The sequence below is a fragment of the Mesoplodon densirostris genome, chromosome 4 (assembly GCF_025265405.1).
Source record: "Mesoplodon densirostris isolate mMesDen1 chromosome 4, mMesDen1 primary haplotype, whole genome shotgun sequence".
Classification (NCBI taxonomy): Eukaryota; Metazoa; Chordata; class Mammalia; order Artiodactyla; family Ziphiidae; genus Mesoplodon; species Mesoplodon densirostris.
In genome coordinates, this window is record NC_082664.1 from 159625125 (window position 1) to 159640942 (window position 15818).

A 15818-nucleotide genomic window follows, 5' to 3' on the forward strand; every position below is an offset into this window, starting at 1 on the left:
TGGCCGACCCTGATGTGCACGGGGACCGGCCCTGCACTGTTTCTCTGGGAGGGAGGGGCGGAGCTGGTGGTCCGGCATGAGCCCCTCATCCCATCCGCCGTCCCACCCCCGCTCCCCCCAGTTCGCCAATGCCCTGAGCAAGTTTGTGGAGGAGCAGAACCTGAAGGACCTCAAGGTGTGGACCAGCCAGCTGAAGAGCACCATCCAGACGGCGGAGGCCCTGCAGCTCCCCTACGAGCAGTGGAAGGCGCTCAACGAGATTGATGCCGTGAGTCCGGGGAATCCTGAGCACTTCCCACCTGCAGGGGCTGCTCTGGCCAGGTCGGGGCGGCCGTGGCAGGTATTCCCTTGAGTGACCTCTGGGTGTTCCCACCAGGGCGTCTGTGAGGAGATGACCTATGAGGAGATCAAGGACACCTACCCCGAGGAGTACGCGCTGCGCGAGCAGGACAAGTACTACTACCGCTACCCCACCGGGGAGGTGCGTGCCGCCCACTCCCCCTGCGTCTCTGGCTCGGGCCTGTGTGCGCTGGGCAAGTGATGGGCAGGTGGCCGGGGTGCTGTAGGCAAGGAGCTGAGCTGGTCCTTCTGAGGCTACTGTGTCTGGCGAGGCTGGGGAGGGGGGCTGCTAGGGACCCGGAGGGACCCGTTACTGGTGACTCCGGGAGGAAGGGCCCCTGCATCCACCCCGCTACCCTGTGCCGATGCTCGTCCTGGCCCGTCTGCCTTTGAATCAAGTTTCCCGAGTTGGACCTTGTAAACAGCTCCAAGAGAAGCACAATTGTGTTTCCCACAAGCAGCAGGGACAGATGTGTTTCTCTAATGACGTACATGACAATTCAGGAAAGAAAAACAGTCCTGGATGGTGATTCACTGGGCACAAGGCCCCCCTTGACTGTGGGCGACATGGCAGACACGTCAGCAAGTCACTTGTACTGACTCCATCGATGCTGGTGGAGGGACCCTTAGGCCGTGTAGCCCCCTCGGGCTGAGCGAGCAGCTGCCTGCAGCATTGAATGGAGAGTCCAGCTGTAGGCGGTGCTCTGGGGTCTCCGCAGGCTCGGCTGGTGACACCCAGCGGGGGTGCTTCCCATCTGTGGTGCTTCCTTCCGCTCAGCGTGTCAGTTCCCTGGAGCCCAGGACGCTGTCCCTGGTCCCTCCCAGGCCCTTGTTCCCTGGGACCTGCTTAGTGAGAGAGGGGACTGGGGGTGGAGGGAACCTCGGTGGTCTTAAAGGTACAGGCCTACCCTTTCTTTTTCAATTTTCTTTTATTGAGATAAAATTCACATCATATAAAAGTCACCATTTTAACCAAAGTGTACAGGTCAGTGGTTTTTCTTACATTTCACAATATTGTACAGCTATCACCACTAATTCTAGAACATTCCATCGCTCCATAAACAAACCACAGCCTTTTAGCGGTCAGTCCCAGTTCCTCCTCCCCCACCCCCGACAACTGTGAGTCTGTGTTCTGTCTCTGGAGTTGCCTGTTCTGGACGTTTCACGTCAGTGGAATCATACACCCTGTGGTCTTTCACTCTGTATAACGTGTGCAGGGCTGTTCTGCGCTGCAGTGTGTGCCAGGGCCCCGTTCCCTCACTTTCCCGGTGGAGAGTGAGGGTCAGGAACGAGCAGTGAGAGGGAGAGGGCAGTTGGGGTGGGTCCCCCAGTGCCCGGGAGGGATGCAGCACACTGAGGTGTGGGGAGAGGAGGTTGATGGAGGATCCATCATGCGGTCTCTGGTTTATAAGTGGGAGAGGCGTGGCCACGGATGCCAGGCTTCTGCTCCAACTCGGTGCCCTGTCCCTCTGCCTTGCAGTCCTACCAGGACCTGGTCCAGCGCCTGGAGCCGGTGATCATGGAGCTGGAGCGGCAGGAGAACGTGCTGGTCATCTGCCACCAGGCCGTCCTGCGCTGCCTCCTGGCCTACTTCCTGGACAAGAGCGCAGGTGCCTGGTCCTCCGATGCATCCTCTCCCGGGAAGTCAGGGGGTGGGGAGCCAGTCACAGCCCCCCCAAGGGAGAGAGGGAAAGGAAACTGGCCTTAGAGCTGGGGTAGCCTGCTGACAGGGGTGAGGAAAGGCTGCGTCCCCTCCCCCTCCCCCTCCCCCCACCTAGCGCTTCCTTGCAGCCCCTGGAAGACACTCGAGCAGTTTGATGCTGGGTGGGCTTAATGGCTTCGAGAACCAGCCTCCCGGAATTCCTGTGTCCTGACGTCTCAGGGGCTGTGGGTCAGGTGGGGAAGAGGCAGCCCACCTCTAAGGAGTTAACAGCCCAGAAAACTCTGATGTTACTCTTAACACTTAAATGTGGATCCTGACACCTAAGTTGTTTGGGAAATGGACTCTTTTACTCCAGCGCATTGTGTGAGGGTTTGGGTTTGCTTCGGTTCTGTTCTTTGTAGGGCCGCCTGCCTCGAGCACAGCAGGCCAGCGGCCGGGTTGCGGGGTGGGGCGGTGGGGGGGACACCCTGCCCAGTGAGGCCTCTGCAGGTGGTCCCCACGTGGCAGAAGCTCTCACTGGGGCCTGGGAATGTCCCCCCTCAAGTCTCCAGTCTCACCGTAACCCTTCTCTCTTTCTCAGAGGAGATGCCCTACCTGAAATGCCCCCTTCATGCTGTCTTGAAGCTGACTCCTGTCGCTTACGGTGAGTGTGGTGACGCAGCCCCTCCTAGACCAGTCTCCCTGGTGGGGTGGCAGTGAGGCTGTGAGCGCGGGACGCCTCTAACCGGTAGCCGACCTCTTCTCTGCCCTCGCCCAGGCTGCCGAGTAGAATCCATCTACCTGAACGTGGAGTCCGTGAGCACGCATCGGGAGAGGTCAGAGGTGAGTGCGAGCTCGCTGCCGCACCCCCCCGCACACTCCTGCCCTATCCTCCTTCTGGGAAGGATGCTGCCAAGCGGCGGCACCAGTGGGCGCCAGCACTTGGGACGCCCCCCCACCCCCACCCCGGCGGCTTGTTTGTAAAGGCTGGCTGTGTCTGTCGGTGCGTTCTGTCTTGTTTGGAACAGGGGCCCTCGTGACGGCCCTCCCTGTCCTCGGCATCCGCGTGCTCCTGCCTGCCCGTCTGGTGGCTTCTCGGCATCGTCTTCCTTTTCTCTCTTGCCATGCTTCTTCCCCCACCACTTGACCCGAGAAGTGAGTGTTGAGGAGGAAGACATTCTTGCTCTTTTAAACGTAACCGTAGCCCAGTTACTGTCACCTTTTCCTCCGGGGCAGTTAAACGATTGCAGGTTCCAGAGTCACGGGACCCACACATCCGCTCAGTCATCTGCATGCACTCAGGTCCCAGATTCCCACGAAGACGATAAGAGTGAAGAAGAGGTGGGACTGGGAAACACAGCTGTGACTCGGGGGTTAGCCACGGGAGCAGCGGCGGGTGGAATGATCTTCCAGGAGACCCCAATGCCTGGCCGCAGCTGACCCCCCCTCTAGGGTGGGGTCTGGAATTCGGTGGTCAGCCTGGCTGGGCCTCCCATGGGCAGCACAGGGTTCTGCCCAGGCGTACATTGTGAAAGAAAGTTTGAATTTACTCTATACCGACTGTCAAACTTCAGCTCTCTGCCAGCATCAGTCTGACCCTTTCTTTTACACTGAGTGTGATGTTCTTGTCCCTGTTCCCAAGGAGCTTGGCCAGAAGATTTTGGCATTAAAATCCCAGCTCCCATGGCAGTTGCCTGGCTGGTTGACCGAAGCGAAGGCGGACGGCTTCCCTTGGCTGTGACGGCACCTCCTGAGCCAGGGTGTCAGGATGCGCGTTTGCCCTCCTTCCAGGAGTAGCAGCCTCCCCGCTGGACTGCCAGCAGCCGGGTTCTTGGGGTTGGGCCCGAACTGGGCTCCGGTGGCCCCTGAACACTTCACTGTTCAGAGCAGGGCAGGGGCTTAATGGAGACAGACCCCAGCTCAGGCTCCTGGGCCACGAGCTACAGAGTGACAGGCCCTGGGGGACTTCAGAGGTCCCCATTCCACTGGAGATGTCACTTGGTCAGAAGGCTGGTGTTCGGCCCTCGCTGGCGGTTTCCTGCGTCTTTGGTCTCCTGGCTGGGGGAGGCTTGCGTTTCCTGTCCTAAGCTGGGTGTTCTCGCTGGGAACAGGAACTGTGAAGATCCTGGCTTGAGGTCAGTGGGAGGGGGTCCAACACCACATCTGCTCCCCCCCTGCCCCTCCTGCTGCCCACAGCGGTTGCCCGAGCCTCATGCCCAGGACCCCTGCCTCTGTGTTTTTGGAGGCTGGCAGCAAGGTCCTTCTGATCTCTTCCCTGCTGTAACTGCATCACTGTCTGTGCAGAACCGTCCTGCTCGTCCTCCCTCGCCTGCTTTGCGAACATCGTGTCTGTCTGAGTGGGTGTCTTGGAATGATCGGGCAGGGGGTTCGGGAGGAGAGGTCATCCTTGTTCTTGCCGAGTGCTAGACACGGGACGAGCCAGCAGCCCCTCGGTCCAGGGCCGTTCACCGTGGTCGGGCTTGTGGTCTCAGTGAAATCCAGAAGCAGAGAAACGTGTTTGGTTTGGTTTTGGATTTTTTTGTTTGGGCTTATTGACTTCCCCTTCCTCGTAACTGTCGCCTTCTCTCTTTTGTCTTTGTCTCGCTTAGGATGCAAAGAAGGGACCTAACCCGCTCATGAGACGCAATAGTGTCACCCCACTAGCCAGCCCCGAGCCCACCAAAAAGCCTCGCATCAACAGCTTTGAGGAGCATGTGGCCTCTACCTCCGCTGCCCTGCCTACCTGCCTGCCCCCGGAGGTGCCCACGCAGCTGCCCGGACAAGTGCGTTGACCCCCTTCTCCTTCCTGAGTCGAGTCTCGTGCAGGGTGGGGAGAACGTGCCTGCTGGGGAGAAGCGTGCCCGGCGGGGCGGTGGCAGCCTCAGACCCAGGCCCGCTTGGGGGTGTGCGGGGAGAGGACACGGATGCCTCTCTGAGTGTGGGACCCCCGGATCCGTCCTTGAGACGTTGGCTGTGCATGCACATGCCCATTCTGGAGAGGTGGTCTTCCCCAGGCAGAGCCAGGCAGAGCAAAGAAATGGCCGAGTGTCTGCGATCCATTCACCTTGGTGAACAGTTTCTTCTCAAAGTTGAAGGCAACCCCCAGTTCAGGAGTCTCCGTCCAGCTCTGGGCTGTTGGCTTCTGTGTGTCCCGGGGACGTCTTTTCTGTCCCCAAGCTGAGTATTCTTCCTGACTTGCTCCCTTTCCATCGTTCCCCGTTAGAGAAAAGCTCTTGTCAGATGGGGCCCTGCGAGCGTGTACGGAGCCAGCATGGCTGGGCTGGAACCCGGGCCGGGGGACCTGGAACTAGCCACTTTCTCCTATGACGTAGTAAAAAACCCCAAAGCAGAAAACCAATTAGATTTCATTCTTAGGTTATTTCATTCGCTGTGATGGTGAAAGGCTAAAAGGTACTGGCTACTGGGCATTAAGATTTTTTTTCAGAAAACCACTCTTTTCCTCAACAACACCCGAGAATCCTGGCCAGGATGTGAGACACAGAAATCCCTGGGCACAAATTTGGGTCCCACCCAGTGGTCTCCCCAACCTCCAACCCGCTATGCCTGGCCTCTGACACAGAAATCACAGGCTCAGGTTCGAATTGGATTTGTTAATGAGCTGGGTGCTGAAGGCCCACAAGCTCTTCCTGCGTTTCCCCCAAAACGCATTTAAACCGTGTGTTGTCTGAAAATGTGTTGTGTGTGGGGGGGTGTTGCGCAGCCCCAACAGGCCATCGTACCTCTTCAGGCCTCAGTTTTCGCATCTGTGGAATGGGGGAGTAAGCAGCTACTGCCAAGGGCTGATCAATGGGGTGATCGTGCTGAGACTCTGACATGGTGGTGTCTGCTCCTGGCGCCGGCTCTGGGGTTTTATTGTCAGGTTCCGTCACCTCCCCGGCCTTCAGTCTCCCTGATTTTTAAAATGAGGGAGGTAGACTGGCTGGGAGATGTCTAATTAGTGCTCCTTTCAGGTCTAACGTCAGAGGTGCTTTTTATGAAAACTGAGAACTGAAGTGGTGTGTCAGTGATATCCTGCGTTGGTGTAAACGGTGGGGTCATAGTTGGAAGGTTAGAGGCCGCAGTCACAGACACCGTGGGGACCGGCTAGGTGGGGGTTGGGCGGTGTGCAGGGCCACTGGCTGGACATGGCCGGGAGGGTCCAGGGCTCTGTCCCCGCGGAGGCTGCCTGGTCCCCGATGACCTGGGCCCTCACCCTCTCCCTCAACTGACTCTCTCTCCCACCTTTTCTCTCTGCAGCCTTTGCTAGGGAAAGCCTGTTTGTAAGTATTTTTCTCTGAATACTTTTGCTTTTTGCATCTCTTTCTCCTTGCTTGCCAGTTTGGCCTCCTATCTGTTAAAGTGTTGAGGGTAATGCCAGTTTCTGTGAAATCTGAAGGAGGAAGATGGGATGGGAGGAAGAATAAGGGATTCATGGATTTTCAGAAAAGGATACAGGAAGTCGGCGGGTTTTGGGTGCATCCTCCTGCTGCTGCGGCCACTGCGGGGCCGGGGCGATTGTTAGTATTTGCAGTGCTTGATGGCTGGATGTCTATCTGCTTTTTCCCTCTTAGAGTCAGATTTTGGCGGGAGCTGGGTTTGTGCCTGCTGATGTTGTCTTTTAAGTTCTGGGCCTCTCCCGGGAGAGCCCTGTCATTTTGAAAGGAAAGTTTACCCAGAGCCTAACCTGCAAAACAAAGAGTGGAGGACCCAAGCCTCTCCCTCCTGTCCTGGCAAGGCCCCCCACCTTCAGGGCCTCCGGGACCCCCAGGCTCTGGAGAGGTCTGTTTGGGAGCCATCATTCTGCATCGGGTTGTCCTGTATCACAACCTGCTCGACGTTCACGGTCACGTTCAGGATGGGGTGCAGCTTTTTCTCTGCAGAGAGTTCAGTGTTAGCAGCTGCTGGATAATCCAGCGCTTCCTCTGCTCCGGTGGCCCCCAGCCCCAGAAGGAACTGAGGCCTTTATCTTGCAGAGTTTTAATAAGAGACACCCTGAAATATCATCCCAACGCCACGAGCCACACCCACCCCACGTCCCTTTCGCTGGTTAGGCTACCTGGACTAATTCACGCAGAAACGTGGCTTGTTCTTGGAAAATAGGAGCTTTGGGGCATCATGCTTGGACTAGGTGGTACCACTTGTTGAGAAATATATTTCATCACTTTACGGCTTGTACACATCCCGAGTCTTTGGTCCTTAAAATAACCCCAGGAGGTCGCAAGGCAGTTCCTGTCCCTGTTGCTCAGATGAGGGTGAGTCTCGCCCACGGTCACCCAGCTGCTTCGTAGCAGAACCAGCCCTTGAATGGGTCTCCCAGTCCCAAAGCCTGGCTGTTTTCTCTCTGCCGGTTTCCAGAACAGCCAGGGTCCCATTGACCTGCCTATCCTGGGCACCTGACATTTGCAGCCTGTGGGGCGTGGCCCCGAGCTGTTCAATTTCCTTTCTCTTTCTTGCAGCCTCTCCCCTGCAGCTGCTTCCCGTGGCTGAGACGCGTTTATTTAATGGTGGGCCTGCCCGTTGAGTTCAGTCTTTAAGAGTAACAGTCCCACGTCCGTTACCCCCTTGATGCCAGGTGTTGCACCCAGGATGTCCTGGGATCAAGAGTCCTCCTTGTGTGAAAACTAGCCTTTGGGTTTGGAACCTTATGGTTTTGCATCGGTGTGTATCCTGTTCCTTCTGACCCATGGCCTGATGCTGCCAGGAGAGAAATCTTCTTGCTGCGAGGGGTCCATTCAGGCACATCCCCCAACCCTCTAAGGTTGAACTTGTCCATCTCTAAGGCTAATAATGCCTGTGGCCAAAATCCCTTCAGTTCAGCAAAAATGTGTTCTCTGGACCCATCACACCTGCATCCACTCAGGTGTCCCAGCGTCCAGGTGTTTTGATGATGAGAATATGGATGTAGCACTTAGCAAGATACCTGACATGTGGTCAGTGCCTGGTGCACAGTAGCTGTTCCCGTGGGAGATGTGATGCCCTGTGCTTTAGTGGTTACATCCAGGGCTCTCTGGTCTGTGTTCCCTCCTCTACAGGCCAGGGGGATTTCTCCTCATGGGCAGCAGGAGCGCCTAGGGACTAGGGAGTGGGGTGCCCCTGGGGTCTTAGTGTTGTGGCCTGAGGATGCCGGTGATGCTGGTGCTCTGGTAAAACAGGCACGACAGCCAGGTGGGACTCAGCGCCCGCCCTGCAGTCCACTCTCCAGGGGCTGCACTAGGGCTCGGGACCAACGGACCATCTGGCCCTCACGATGCATCCTTGACTTTTAAGTTTCAAATGCACGCTAAGAAGAGAATCCTACTAAAGATGTTTTGTTTTGTTTTTCTTTCCCAACATGTTTCTTCCTTCCCCCCCACTATGCTTGAAAGACGAACTGTCTGTCATATTTTCTCAAAGTTTTCTCCTTACTAACCTTGGAAAGGTAAATGGCTCCGTGCATGCCCTCCTGTCCCCTCCACGTCTCTCTGGGTCATGGCATCTCAGCCCTTGGGGCGTCTCAGTCTGCGTGAAGACTGGCCATTGTGAAGTCTGTGACTCATACACCCTGTGCCCCAGAACTTGTGTGTTTTTAAAGAGCAGCCCCATTGTCTTGAGATCCCCCATGTGTCCAGAGCCAGGGGCACCATGAGCGAATGACATGGCCTGTGCCTGTGGTCCCCCGTGTCATCGTTGCATTGCCATCGTTTGTGGGTGCTCCAGCCTTGGGCATGAGGTGTCCCAGGGTGGGTGGGAGCCAGCACCTCCATCTCTGACCCCACGGGTTGACTGGGTCCTCTCTGGCTGCGAGGCTGGGGGCCTCCCCAGGAGACACCCCGCTCACAGGGGCTGTCTGATGCACTCGTGGTCGGAGGGTCGGTCACCTGGGCTCCTGAGTCCAGCTGAGAGCGGGCTCAGATCAGGCACTGGCTTCCGTGCTGCCAGCCCTGCGATGGTCCTCTGTAGAGATTCTCCACCTCAGCCCCCTGGTTCACGCGGGAGGGGAGTGAGCCTTGGTGATGCTTACATTTCTGTCCGCCTGGGTTCCACTCTCCCTGCCGCCCCTTTGAGACAGTCTTGGTGGAGACACTCAGGATGCAAGAGAACACTTTTAAAGATTCTGCTTCCCTTTCCCGCAGGGTGGGTTAGGGAGGGTAGGTCAAGAGATTGCTGCTGTGTGGTGGCAGCCATCGTCTGTTCCCAGCTGATTGAAAAATATTTTTTAAGGGGTTTTTGGTACTGGCCAGCATCTTTGGGGTGGGGCTTCCGGGTAGGATTGCTTTTATTAGAACGGGGTGAGAGCTTTACTGACACATGCCTTCTCTGCTCAGCTCCCTTGCTTGAGTTCCGGCATCCGAGCTGTGTTCCTGGCATCCAGGTCCCTAGGGCTGTGGTATACCCTGCTGGGAGGAGAGTCCTGATGCTTCTCCAGATTTAAGCCCCCCACCCCTTCCTCTGCCTGACAGCGAAGCCAGCATGAGTTTCCCGGGTTGGGGCAAGGGTAGCCTTGGGCTCTAAAGGGCCGTGAGCCGGGGGGCGGGGGGGCGGCCTAGGTGCTGGCACCCAGTGCTCCCCAGGACAGCTCTGACCCACAGGAGCTGCCTGCCCTCCCCTCCCTGCCTCCCTGTCCTTCAGGCAGATGTCAGGGGCCCTCCCGGTCTTTCTCCCGTGGGACCCCCGGGCTTAGCCTCCACCACGTTCCTGGGCCACTGTTTGGTGATGATGCTCTTCAGGGCCGTGGTCTTTGTTGGGGAGAGGGGGGCACGTCTTAACTGCATGGCTTTCGTCTTTGCTTTAGAACCCTAGTCAACAGGAATGGTAACCGGCTTCCGCGTCTTTTCTCCCGAAAGCAGAACATGAAAGGCTCCCCGAGCGGCGCGGAGGCCTCCAGGACGCACTGACGCAGCCCCGCCGGCGCCCCGCCCTTTCGCTCCCGCAGCTTTGCTCCTGCCCTTCTGTCTGCCCAAGGCCAGCGATCCCAAGGACATCTCCCGGAGGGCGGCGTGGAGGAGGGGCTGCTGCTCCAGGAGGACCGGGCCCCCGCCTGCCTGTGCTCCCCTGGCCTTCGGGCCCCGCGCCCCGCGGACCCCTTGAGGCCCGGGAAGGAGGATGTGCAGTGGAGGCGGGACGGCGGCGCCTCCCCGTGGGCTTGTTCATCTCATTTCTGGACCTTCCCTGCTGGCGAGATGACACTGCCCCGAGTCCTAACCTTAAAGGGGGCCTGGATCTCAGCTGCTGAAGGTTAAGGGACACTGAAGACTTTCAGAAAGCTCTTGGTGCCTCTCGGCCTGAACGTTGCCTCCTCGGCCCGTGCTAGGTTGGGGTCGGCCGAGAGAGCCCGGAGCTGGACCTGCTGGTCAGCCAGGCAGCGACCCTCCGCGTGTCGCTCACCCTTCCGGGTGTGTGTCCTGTCTCTGAAGATGGTGTGGGACCGTCTAGTTGCGGAGGTAGGAGGAAATACGTTGCTGAAAGAGCACCGGGGCCTCGCCTCCCAGGGAAGGCTCCCGCCTGGATTCGAGGCACCTGGGACACGGCTTTCCCGGGGCTGCTGGCTCGTGCACTTTTTTTGTGGCAGAGAGTGTGACCTGAAAGTCACACCTTCAGGAACTTAGATGTTTGCATTTTGCGCCCTGGGGGTTGGATCTCTGAAAGGATGTGGGAGTTGGGCAGCCTGTGGGGAGGGGAGGGACCCCTCACCCCTTAAAACGGCTGGGGAACGAGGGTCTGGCCGCCTCCTTTGGGGCCTTCATCACTTCCTGTGTTTCCCTGGTGGGGACAGTGGCCCAAGCCAGGCCCCGCTCGCGGCCACTTCCTCCGAGAGCCTGGCTGTCCGCTGTCTCCTGGCAGGATTCAGCTCGGTTCCCTACGCTTGTGTCACGCGTCTGCTGTGTGCCCAGCGTGGAGCTGGGTGCCTTGGGCGATTCTGGAGGAGAGAATGTCCTCGTTTGCCTTCATGGCCCCTGTGGCATTTTGGGGGCGTGGTTCAAGGCAGGGCTTGTGGACACGTGGTTCTAAACACCTGTAGTTTCCGCCTGCGGGTTTTCCTCTGAGGCCTCCGAGGACTGGGGGAGGGGCGGTGTCGAGGCCCAGGAGGATGGATTTGGACTCAGCAGTAGAGTTTGTCCAAATGACCCTTTTCAGGATTTCTGAAAGCCGGTGCCAAAGGTCACCTTCCCTTCCTGCCTTCTGCTTTGGGGTCCCACATCCTTACCCCTCTTAGCTTGTGCAGTAGTCACTGGGGGTAGAGGCAGGGGCGTCTAGACAGCTGGAGCTGGGAGTGGGGAGAGGAGCTGTTTGGGGGTTTTGTTTGAGAGGAGCTTGTAGAAAAATGCATGTTCCTCTGGTTGGGAGAAATGGGAACACGATTCAGACACCCTACAACCAGGTTTGTGGGTTTCACACAAAACCATTCAAATCCTCCCTTCCCTTAACTGGCCATCTTCCCAAGACGATGTCTCTGTACATTCCCGTGCAAGACTGGTTACTTTCTCGCTTTCCCGCTGTCTTGTCAGACTGTGTGTGTGTGTGTGTGTGTGTAGGTTTGTGTTTTTAGACGGAGGGCCCTGCAGCTCTGCTCTTGAGAATGGCTCTCTTATGTCCACCTTTTGATTCCTTCTCTGGTTGTCGGAGCTGACCCTGAATTTTGACTCTCATGGCTGGTCTGAGTGGGGTCTTCGTGAAGGTGTGTCCCCCCTTGCCTCTGACTGCCCGAAATCAGTGCATCCACAAAGGATGCACTTGGCCTAACCAGGGACCTTGGTTTTCAGGAGCCTCAGTGGGGAGATAGATCAATACAGGCGTGGAGGGGAGATGGGGAGAGAGCCGAGGCTGGGAGACTGGAGACCAGGGGCCTGACATCTGAGGAGGGAGGCGGTGGACAAGGGTGTGTCTGAGCCACGGTCTCAGGGCTTCTGCAACGCCGACCATTGACTCTCACTCCCTCACCCCCCGAAAAACATCTGGGACCAATATTTTTAGCTTTGCATGTTTGTTTTGGGGGCGGGCTCACCCCTCTCCTCCTTCTGTCCTGAGACCGTGGGCGAAGCTCTTCGTTTGGGGGCGGGGGGGAAGAAAGACTGTTTGAACCACGCCAATGACGTTTTCGTTTCTAATACTTGAAATTTATTTTTTTATTATTTTGATAGCAGATGTGCTATTTATTTATTTAATATGTATAAGGGATCCTGAAGATGGAAAGCTGTATAGATTGGGTCTTGTTAGTTGGTTGGCTTGGGGGCCTTTTACGTGTGATTTCTGACTTCTCTGTGTTCTGTATACATTTGTCTGAATTAATTACCTGGGATGAAGCTGTGCCAGCTTTCAAACAGGGGATGCCTGTCGGAAATTTGTATATTTTGCAGTTGCCAGAACAATAAAATACCTGGTTGAAATACACGGATGAAGTGCGTCTCTGGTCCTTTTTGGGGGGCGGGGAGGAAGAGTCTTTCATCACACTTGGGGTCAGTACACCAAGCTTCTACCACTCAGCCCCATCACCTTCCTTCAAACAGGACTTGCAGGGACTTCCCTGGCGGTCCATTGGTTAGGGCTCTGCACTTCTACTGCAAGGGTCCTGGGTTCGAGCCCTGGTTGGGGAACTAAGATCCCGCAGGCCGCGCGGCGTGGCCAAGGAAAAAAACCAAAACGGGACATGCAGATTCTGATTGCCTAATGTCTGCATTTGCAAAACAATGTTGTGTCACCTTTTTAAAAAAATGAATAGCCTTTATTTTTAGAGCTGTGTTAGGTTTCGAGAGAAGAGCAGGTAGTACAGAGAGTTCTTGGATACCCCCAGGTCCAGGCATATGTCTCCCTTGTTATTAGCATCTTGCATTTGTGGTACATTTGTTACAACTGATGAGCCAATATTGATGCGTTATTATTACCTAGAATCTATGGTTTCCACTAGGGCTCACTCTGTTGTTTGGTCCTGTGTGTTTTGACAAACACATACTGATATGTATCTACCATCACGGCATTCAGAATGCCATCCATCCCTTCTCCCAGCCCCTTCAGTCAGCAGCTGTTCTTTTTTATTGATTTATTTATTGATTGATTTGGCTGTATCTGGTCTTAGTTGCAGCGTGTGGGCTTCTCTCTAGTTGTGGCGTGTCAGCTCCAGAGCACGAGGGCTCAGTAGTTGCGGCATGTGGGCTCTCTAGGTGTGGCACGCGGGCTCTACAGCGCGCAGGCTTAGTTACCCTGCAGCATGTGGGATCTTAGTTCCCCAACCAGGGATCGAACCCACATCCCCTGCATTGGAAGGCGGATTCTTAACCACTGGACCGCCAGGGAAGTCCCAGTCAGCAGCTGTTCTTATACAAGCCCTGCAGATGGTGTTGGGGCCCTGGGTAGAATCACAGGAAGGCATTTCATCTCAGGTTCTTGGTCCCTTTCACTTCCCTGCCCTTCCTCCCACCCCCTTGTAGCCCCTTTCAAGGTTCCAGTGGGAAGAGACTCAATCCAACTTCCAGGACCATTTTGTGGCCTTTTGGGCAAGCTGAGAGTCATCTGTGTGACAGTGACTGTTATTGAAAAAATACTGAAGAATGAGTCACCAGGTGGACGCATGGTGGGTGAAGGGGTGCAGAGAGCTGCAGGAAGGTGAATGCTGGAAGGACACTCATTATGGAGGGTCTAGAGCCAGACTGTGGCTCTTCGTACCAGGAAAAACAAGTGAGGAATTCCCCAGTGGCAGATAAAGTCATTCTGTCAAACAGGAACAGCTGCAACGCCTTAAGACTTAATGGTCTTAAGGAGATCCTTAGGCGCCCTGAGGGGTGAGGCAGTTCCTGTTTGCTGTTTTGCAGATGGAGAATCCGACACTCGCCAAAGGTAAAGAACTTCCCCAAGGCTGCTTAGCAGGTGAATTTTAAGGATTCAAATCCAAGTGCCTGGGACACTAAGGTTTGTGGCTTTAACCGTTGTAAAATTTCCCCTCCGCATATTTCTGGTCTCTCCAAGTTAATGGGAGTTAGCAGTGGAACAGGTGAGAGGTCAGGTCAGTTTCAAGCTGCTTGCGCGCTGGGCTGGGAGGCATGGGCCGTCTTCCCTCCTTGCTTCCTGGGGTGCCCAGCTGGTGGTCAGACGGTCAGGGTCTTCAGGGAAGTCAGCAGTGGCCCTTGAGGAGAAGGTGGGCGCCCTAGTCCAGATTCTGGACTCCACAGGTAATGTCCAGAATCCGCCTTGCTAATCTTTCCTCCCAAGAAATTGACTAGCACCTTTAAGAGGCAACAGATCACAGGGTCGCATAGAGAGAGGATGCCTCGTGGGGTGGGGAGTGGGCATGCGTGCTTAGGAAGGATTTGCTGCAGCAAAGTGACCTGAGTGAACAGAGCTGGTGGCGTCCCTCTCGAGGGCAGGCTGTGCCTGCATTCTTCATGCCAGGTGCTTCCACCTGCAGGCCCGGGCGGCGGCAGGAGCCTCCAGCCAAATTGATTCTCAACTCACTTTGCCCTCGGCTCACTTTCCACTTTTCCCACCAGCACGGTTGAGAGTCTCTTAACTTGGAATTACTTAATAAACTGTAGCGGGAGAATTGGCCAACTATTTGGGATGAAAAAGCTAATCAGATTATGTGTTGCACCGCCCATCTAAGTGTTTTTTAAAAAATCAAGCTATTAACAAAGGAGAAGAAAATGTTGGTGGATGTCTAATTTTTGGTTGGACAAAGACCAGGCTTAGAAGCAATAAGATTAACTACAAAGGAAATACTGAGATTCCACACCCTGTGAACATTTTAAGTTCAATGTCATAGAAAACCTTGAACATGAGTAAAAGGAAAACAACAGGCTAACAGATATTTGCAACAAATTTGACAAATCCCCCAATTTTTCTAAAATGTAAATTGGAAACACATCCAGAGCAGTAAGAAAAACATGGAGACTCTTCTAGATCCTTGGACAAAGGCTTTTATTTAATCCTTACCATTTAAAGATGTGGCAACTGACGTTTGCTGGAGTTAAAAGTTCTTTTTTTAAAAAATAAATTTATTTATTTATGTTTGGCTGCATTGGGTCTTCGTTGCTGCGTGCAGGCTTTCTCTACTTGCGGCGAGCAGGGGCTACTCTTCATGGCGGTGCGCGGGCTTCTCAGTGTGGTGGCTTCTCTTGTTGCAGAGCGCGGGCTCTAGGCGTGCGGGCTTCAGTAGTTGCAGCATGCAGCCTCAGTAGTTGTGATTCGCGGGCTCCGGAGCACTGGCTCAGTAGTTGTGCTGCCTGGGCATAGTTGCTCTGCGACACGTGGGATCTTCCTGAACCAGGCCTTGAACCCGTGTCCTCTGCATTGGCAGGTGGATTTTTAACCACTGTGCCACCAGAGAAGTCCCTGGAGTTAAGTTCTAATGGCTGTTTTAACAGCTTCAGTTGGAACTCACATTTTTTTGACACAGTGTGAGTAGTTTGGGTCAAGTCTTCAGCCAGTGCATTGATGGCTTAGGCACTGGTTTCAACCCACAGGTTCTGACATACAAGTAAGATCATGCTCAGAGGGAACTCCCATGAAGACAACAGAAGCATGGGGGGAGTAAGAGGTACAAACTCTCATGTATAAAATAAATAAGCTACAAGGATGTATTATACAACACAGGGAATATAGATGATATTTTATAATAACTATAAATGGAATATAACCTTTAAAAATTGTGAATCACTATGATATACACCTGTAACTTATATAATACTGTACATCAACTATATCACACAAAAAAAAAGTGAAAAAGAAAAAGACAGCAGAAGCACAAAACAGAGTATTTCAGCCACTTAGGACTAAAGGAGGCCCTCCGCACATGCCCTGAGAGGTGTCTTTGCATGTATTTAATGGTGTGGACGTCCACGGAAGAAGCCTCATTTTTTTCACGCATTAG

The 15818-nt window shown here is 55.0% G+C and overlaps 1 protein-coding gene across 9 annotated transcripts in view; it reads left to right on the forward strand.

Annotated features, from left to right (window-relative positions):
* The window catches only part of PFKFB3 (6-phosphofructo-2-kinase/fructose-2,6-biphosphatase 3), an 87467-nt gene extending 75124 nt beyond the window's left edge, over positions 1–12343 (forward strand). For 4 of the 9 annotated variants that reach the window (XM_060097585.1, XM_060097588.1, XM_060097584.1 and 1 more), the window contains 7 exons: positions 122–268; positions 377–481; positions 1820–1949; positions 2583–2645; positions 2760–2824; positions 4591–4764; positions 9805–12343. In XM_060097585.1, coding sequence (XP_059953568.1) covers positions 122–268; positions 377–481; positions 1820–1949; positions 2583–2645; positions 2760–2824; positions 4591–4764; positions 9805–9855 — 735 coding nt within the window. In that variant the 3' untranslated portion in view covers positions 9856–12343. Of the gene's footprint in view, positions 1–121; positions 269–376; positions 482–1819; positions 1950–2582; positions 2646–2759; positions 2825–4590; positions 4765–6238; positions 6262–9752 lie in introns of all 9 variants that reach the window. The other 5 variants (XM_060097581.1, XM_060097582.1, XM_060097580.1 and 2 more) reach the window with 5 other exon arrangements.
* Positions 12344–15818: the final 3475 nt, after the last annotated feature.